Source organism: Carlito syrichta, unplaced genomic scaffold, assembly GCF_000164805.1.
Source record: "Carlito syrichta isolate Samal-C Ts95f unplaced genomic scaffold, Tarsius_syrichta-2.0.1 Scaffold309286, whole genome shotgun sequence".
Classification (NCBI taxonomy): domain Eukaryota; kingdom Metazoa; phylum Chordata; class Mammalia; order Primates; family Tarsiidae; genus Carlito; species Carlito syrichta.
Genome location: NW_007253382.1, coordinates 14,725 through 21,345, shown reverse-complemented (window position 1 = coordinate 21,345; position 6,621 = coordinate 14,725). Strand labels below are relative to the sequence as shown.

General features: G+C 60.0%; 1 protein-coding gene across 2 annotated transcripts in view; it reads right to left on the bottom strand.

Moving 5' to 3' along the window:
* Positions 1 to 4,083: 4,083 nt before the first annotated feature.
* Positions 4,084 to 6,621, bottom strand: part of GRK6 (G protein-coupled receptor kinase 6) — an 11,244-nt gene continuing 8,706 nt past the window's right edge. Inside the window, exons 13-16 of one of the 2 annotated variants that reach the window (XM_008067092.2) lie at positions 5,228 to 5,365; positions 5,018 to 5,152; positions 4,827 to 4,828; positions 4,300 to 4,408 (exon numbers count right to left, since the gene is read on the bottom strand). In XM_008067092.2, coding sequence (XP_008065283.1) covers positions 4,300 to 4,408; positions 4,827 to 4,828; positions 5,018 to 5,152; positions 5,228 to 5,365 — 384 coding nt within the window. Of the gene's footprint in view, positions 4,409 to 4,826; positions 4,829 to 5,017; positions 5,153 to 5,227; positions 5,366 to 6,621 lie in introns of both variants that reach the window. The other variant, XM_008067093.2, reaches the window with a different exon arrangement.

Genomic DNA, 6,621 nt, shown 5'->3' with positions numbered 1-6,621 from the left:
CGCCCCGGGCAGGGGCCTGAGTGGGCGGGCACTGCTTGTGGCTCCCTCCCCGCGTCCCCAGCAGGCATACGCCACCGCATGCCTACTAGGAAGTAGCACAGGGAGGAACCCCTAACCCTGGCCTCCACGGACGCGCTCCCTCCTGGGAACATGACCCCTAGAGAGGGCCCGGCTGTGCTGGGGCCACCCTGAACCCGGCTGTCCATCAGCCTCTCACCTGGGTCCTGTTTCCAGTTCAGCTTCTCTACTGTCCTGGAAGTGATTTTCAAAAAACACCCTCTACCACCGAATCAGCTGGGACCTTCGGAGCTGCAAGTGGCAGAACTCCGAAACAAACAGGTGTGAGCCCAAAGGGAATTGGCTCATGCAACTGCGCCCAAAGGAGATTGGCTCAGGCAGCTGGCGAGCCCGGGGTAGATTCTTCCTCCGGCCACAGCTGGCGCCAGGTGTTCCAGCAGCAGGTCAGGCCAGTCTCCCGTCCTTTCACTCTGCTTGTCTGTATCATCCTCAGGCAAGCAAAAGCTCTAGGCACGTATCCTGCTATCCATCCCCAGACTTAGGGGAACCCCAATTCTTTCCCAATTGTTTGAGCAGAAAAGCAAACAGAAAAATCCCACAAATGCCTTTTTTTTTAGTGTGAGTCTCACTCTGTCGCCCAGGCTGGAACGCAGTGGCATGCTTACGGCCACTGCAGCCTTGACCTGCTGGGCTCAGGTGATGCTTCTGCCTCAGCCTGCCAAGCAGCCAGAATTACAGACACATGCCACCATGTCCTGCTAATTTTTTGATTTATTATAGAGACAAGGTCTCACCAACTTGCCCAGGCTGGTCTCAGACCCCTGGGCTCAGGCAATCCTCTCGCCTCGGCCTCCCAAGTGGGATTACAGGCACAAGTCACCACACCCAGCCGCAAATCCTCCACCTCTTTTTGGACTCACTTTGGCCGAGTGGCCACTGGTGAACCCCAAATGGCCATGTCTTGGAGAAGGAAACGTGCCCCATATGGCCAGTAGGAATGGCTTTCCAATAACGATTCCCTTTCCTTTGGGTTTGAGCACCCTTATTTCACCAAGGGAGTCACTGCCCACTATGGGTGCCATCGCAGTAGACCTGTGACCCCAGGTGCCCAGCTTCCCCAGTGCACAGTGGATAGGTGTCCAGCCTGGCCTTCCGGCTTCCTTGAGTTTGGAGTCAGGCTCAAAGACGCAAAAGCATTAAAAATGGCTGCAGCATCTTGCTTCTGGTGGTTGCACCTGGATGAGGATGAGGTCTGCAGCTGGGACCCCAGAGCACCCCCCCCACCGTGCCCTGTGAGCACTTTCTAAGCTAGCTGGAGGCAGCTCCGTCGCTTGCAACACCCCACCTGGCTCACACACTAGGTATGTGTGGCCACGAGTCCAGCCCCACCTGAACCACATGGATGGAGAGTAGGGGGGAACCAAAGGAAATGTGGGTACAGAGCAGACACTCGGGTACAACCACTTAAGGGATCCCCACCTTCCGGATGAGGCCATCACAGGTCACAGCTGCTGGCACACCAGCCGCAGCTCCAGCCGCTCCTTTCCTCCTCCCTCCCGCCAAGCTCAACCATCCTGACCACTAGAGGTCCTGGCCATCCGTCTGGTTCCCTGTCTGGGCACATCTGCCCTGACACCTTCGTGGCCAAGGGGCCTCGCCTGCTTGGTGCCCCGCCCCCAGCCCATCAGCTCTGGAGTCTTCCCTTCTGCGTACTGATCACATCGGGTCCCGCTGTTCCCACGTCTGCCTCCCTACCAGACTGAGCTCCAAGCTGGCAGGGGCCTCGTCTCCATCTGGGTCCCCAGCTCCCACCGCTGTGCCGGGCGGGGAGGAGGTGAGCTTAGGGGAGGCTTCTGGGAGGTGAATTCTGGGGGTTTCCTCTGCCAAGGACCCACAGTGGAAGAGCTTTCAGGTGAGCTTAGTCCTAACCAGGAACTTCCCCAATGTCTCCTGAGCCAAGGGGGAGCTGGGCCAGGGCGTGTGGATCCACTCGCAGGCAGCATGGCTCACGGTCCTGTTTGTCCACCTGGCACCCGCTCATTTTTGCACACCAGCAACACCTACTCAACAGAGCCCAGAGCATACACGTCTCAGGCCCCAACCTCGGGACATGCCGGCAGGATCTTGCTTTGCCATCTTCCTGTGGCTCCGCCCCACCCTGCAGTGGCCGCAGAACTGGCAGGAGGGCCCTGAGCAAGCCCCTGCCCGCTGCCCTGGAGCAGGAGCCTGGGCTGGCGCAAGAGGCCCCTTCTGCCCAGTTGGCCGGAGGCACCCTCTGGCTGCCCTTACCATAGCAGTCAGCTTGGCACCAGCACCCGTTCCCCTGGCACTTCAGTCCTGCGGCGATTTGGGGGCTCAAGGGGCTGACTGGTGGCTTGGGGGGGCTCTTGTAGCTGACCCGCAAGGTGATGGGTATCACACCCATCTTTCCAGATAAGGACCTGTGAAAAGCCAACTTGAAAAGTGGAACTTGAACCCAGAACTCCCAGTCACAACATTCATGTGGCTTCTGCCACACTGAGTGCCACACCCAGAGGCGAAGTGGCAAACCCTTATGGTGGTTACAGGGCATTCTGGGGGGCCGGGCACTACAGAGCAGTGACGGGCTTGCAAAATCTAGACTTGTGGTAGCAAACTCTCAGCCCCAAGGGTTTACACAGATGCTCTCCAGGAGTGCACTCCCTAATTCCTTCCCCCCGGATGAATGTCTCCCTCAGGACCACTATCTTCAGAGCATCCTCCCCAGGCCCAGTGGCTGGTCCCCTCCCATGTAGCCCTCTCCTCAGTATCACTGCTGTCCAGGCCTTTGCCTCATTCACATTTAATGATTCAAGGGCAAACCAAGGCATGAGTCTGATGCACGTGTACCAGCCCCTAGCCAGGTAGGACGGGCCTGGGGCAGGTGTTCCTAACACAGCTCCCACCTTGCTCCCCAGGGTGCTCCAAATCCATATGCGGCAGCCAAGCCACCTCAGCCTCGGAGTAGATGCCAGCTGGGCCGCCGCTGGCAGTCGGAGGCAGACCCACAACCCGGGGTGAACCCAAGGCTTCCTTCCCAGCCCCCTCCCACTTAGCAAGTTGAGAAGCCCACCGGGCGAGCCCAAAGGCCACCAAGGCCTGGCTACCTAGAGGCTGAAGGCCAGTCCCAGGGGCTCCAGGCCATGAAGGGGCAGCCCCCCATCTCCGCCAGGCCCAGGTCCTTCCTGCTTCCAACTGGACCAGTGAAGAGGACAACCTCCAGAGCACCAGAAGCAAGAAAGAGGCAGCAGGGGTAGGGGGTCTGGTTTGTGCTCGGACTGTATTCACACAGAGACACGTGGCAGCTTACACTGGACAACAGGAGTAATAAAAGTCGGCTTTAAATATGGAAAACCCAGGACCCTGTAATGCCACACTACCGAACACTGGGACCAGGATTGCCATCAGAGTTGGGGAGGGCTGGGGCGGGGGCGCAGGCCCAGCCTCACCCCGCCCCCTTCACTCGCACAGACACACGCACGTGCACACACACCCACAGGCACACGGGGAGGGCCGGATTATTGCTGGGCACGTGTGTCTACTGATGAGGGGAGTCCGGAATGTCTGCGGGGTGGTCAGGGACACCCCACCCCTCCTACGGCCTGGGCCGGGTGTTCCTGAAAGACACGTCTTCAGGGCAGGGCCCAGCATCAGGGCTGAGGTGCCCTGGGAGCCGGAAGGCAGAGGCGGACCCATCGGGACAGCCTGGGCGGTGGACCGATGGGTCTTATGGCCAGCCCAATCTCTGGGCACACTTTGGCACAGGCCTAGGGGGCACAGTCGGAGGCCCCAGCATTGGGCCCTGGGAGGTGGCAGCCTGAGCCCAGGGCAGCAGGGGCAGGCACGAGTCTCCCTCCGAGGCTAGTGGTGGCCAGCACAGTGCTGGGGGCTCAGGGCCTGGCCAGCCTCGACCCGTCTGCGCTGGGCCCGAGGAGCCTGGAGTTTGGCAGTGGCTCCTGTCACTCTCCCTCTCCCAGCCAGGCCGGCTGCCCCGGGAGCCCAAGCGGGGCACCAGACTGGCATGGGGCGAGCGCTCTGGTCGCTATATACATTCGAACAAATACATAAATACGGAAAGCCCCGAGCTCCTCCAAGGAGCTGGAGGGACGCACCTTTGTCCCAGCGATGGCCCAGGCCTCGCCAGACTCAGCCGGGCCAGGGGCTGAGGACACGGGCAGCTCCGGCTGTGTCCCTAGGCCGCGACTTGAGGGGACAACGGGGAAGACCACTGTGCAAAACCGTGAGCAGCAGTCGGAGTGGCTGCTACCGCCAGCCGCCGGCAGGGGCTTCGGGCTGGGGGCTAGAGGCGGGTGGGGAGCTCCAGTCGGGCGGGGAGCTCTTCCTCACTGTCGCTGCAGTTCCCACAGCAATCCTGGAGGAACGGAGACACGGAGGGAGAAAGGCAGAGCGGGCGCCATTAGCCACGGGGACTCACACGGGGCCGGCCCTACACCGGAAGGCCAGGAGCCGCTGGGTCATGCTCCGGGGAGGGGCTCCCCACAGGGGGCCGGGAGCAGCAGCTCGGGCCACACGCGGGTGGGGGTCAGCGCAGAGACGGCTGGCGACAGACTGAAGTCAGGACTGAATGGGTGCCAGGGTCTGCCAGGGCACAGGGAGCCACGCCAGGCAAGGCCAGCAGCAAGGGGCCAGGTGCAGGGACCGAAGCAGGGGTGGGGGGGGTGGGCACCAGACTTCCTTCTCCCACATCTCGCCTCTGCCATGGAAGGGCTGCCCGTGGCTCCCCGAGGCCAGGTGGCCAGGCCAACCCACGGGGAGCCCACACTGCTCACCTCTGGAAAGAGAAAAGAGGCCATGAGCCCAGCCAGGGGAAGGGGACAGGCGGGAATGGGGCCGGAGACCCTAGGCACCGCGGGTGGGGCTGGGGGATGCCCACCCCCACGCACACGGGCACTGGCTCTGCCTCCCACCCACCGTCCACTAGAGCCAGGCAGGGGCCCAGGCAGGAGGCGGGTGGCCTCACCTGGCGACTGAAGAGTCTCTGCAGCAGTCCCTTCTTGGGGGGCGCGGGCGGCTGGCCCTTCCAGTCCAGGTCTGGGGGAACGGCACCATCCAGCCCGAAGACATTCAGCTCCTGGAAGCACTCCGTCTCCACCATCTGCCAAGGCACAGACAGCCGTGAGAGCTGCCCCGGGGCTGCCCCCGGAGCCGTCCCAAGCGGGCAGGCCTGCACCTCGTTCTGCCAGGGGATGGGCACGCTGCCCGTGGCAAACTTCTGGTAGAAGTCCTGGTCGGTGGGCTCCAGCTCCACGCCCTTGACTGTGGAGAACTGCTCAATGTCCAGAACATCCTTGCAGTAGATGGCCTGGGGCTGGGGGGACAGAGGCAGCAGTCAGATAGGAAATACACACACGGGAAGGCAGCTCCCAGCTCGGCCCTGGCCTTGCTCTGGCCTTGGCCTGGTGCTGCCCTGATGTCAGCAGCTCCCTGGTTTGCGACAGAAACCAGGTGCCCATGTACGTCCCAAGCATGGAGGTCCCTTCTCTTTGAAGCCATCTCCGCCTCTGTAGCCTGGGACCATCATCCCTTACCACTCGTGCTGGGACGAGGCTGTGTGGAGGCCCAGGCAGGGTGCCCACCTTCTGCCCTTGGCTATCTGGGTATGCACTGGTGAGGGGCACAGGCTGAGTCTCATGCCATGCAGAGCCCAGAGCTGATGGGGCCCTGCCCTGGGATGTCCGGGGTGTGCCCCATCCCCCTCAGCCAATCAGAGGACTGGACAGTCTCCCTCTACTCCACAGCCCAGCCCCTGACAGAGCCCACCTCAGCTGTGGGCAGCCACTTGCTTTCTCACCTTGACGCTGTTTCCCAAATGCTTCTACTAAAGATGTCGGTGAAAAGATCATCATGGGGCAGGGGGCACACTTCACCAGTAAGGGTACGTGATCTCAAACCAGGTGAAGTGGGGACCAAAGTGAGGCCCAAACTTTACCTGTACAGTGACCATTTGTATACCTAACCCTGAATTGTACCCCACATCTTTAAAATAAAAATTTTTAAAAATTGTATAAAATGGTGCAGCTGCTTTGGGAAACAGCCTGGCAGTTCCCCAAAAGGTTAAACACAGAGTTATCAGATGACCTAGTGATTCTATTCCTAGGTATATATCAAGAGAAATGACATCTGTCCACACAGAAACTTGTACAGGAATGTTCACAGCAGCATTGTTCACAACAGCCAAAAAGGAGAAGCAACCCTAATGTCTATCCACCAACGGATAAGTGGATAAGCAAAATGTGGTATCATCCACACAAGGAAGTACTATTTAGCCTTAAAAGGAATGCCCGGTACAGTGGCTCACATCTGTCACCCCAGCACTTTGGGAGGCTAAGGCGAGAAAACTGCCTGAGCCAAAGCGTTCGCGAACAGCTTGGGCAACTTTGCAAGACCGCGTTTCTACAATAAATCACAAAAATTAGCCGGGCATGCAAGTACACACCTGCAGTTCCAACTACTTGGAAGGCTGAGGCAGAAGGATCAACCAAGCCAAGCAGCAGTCATGAGTGTGCCACTGCACTCCAGCCTGGGTGACAGAGTGAGTCTCCTACTAAAAAAAAAAAAAAAAAA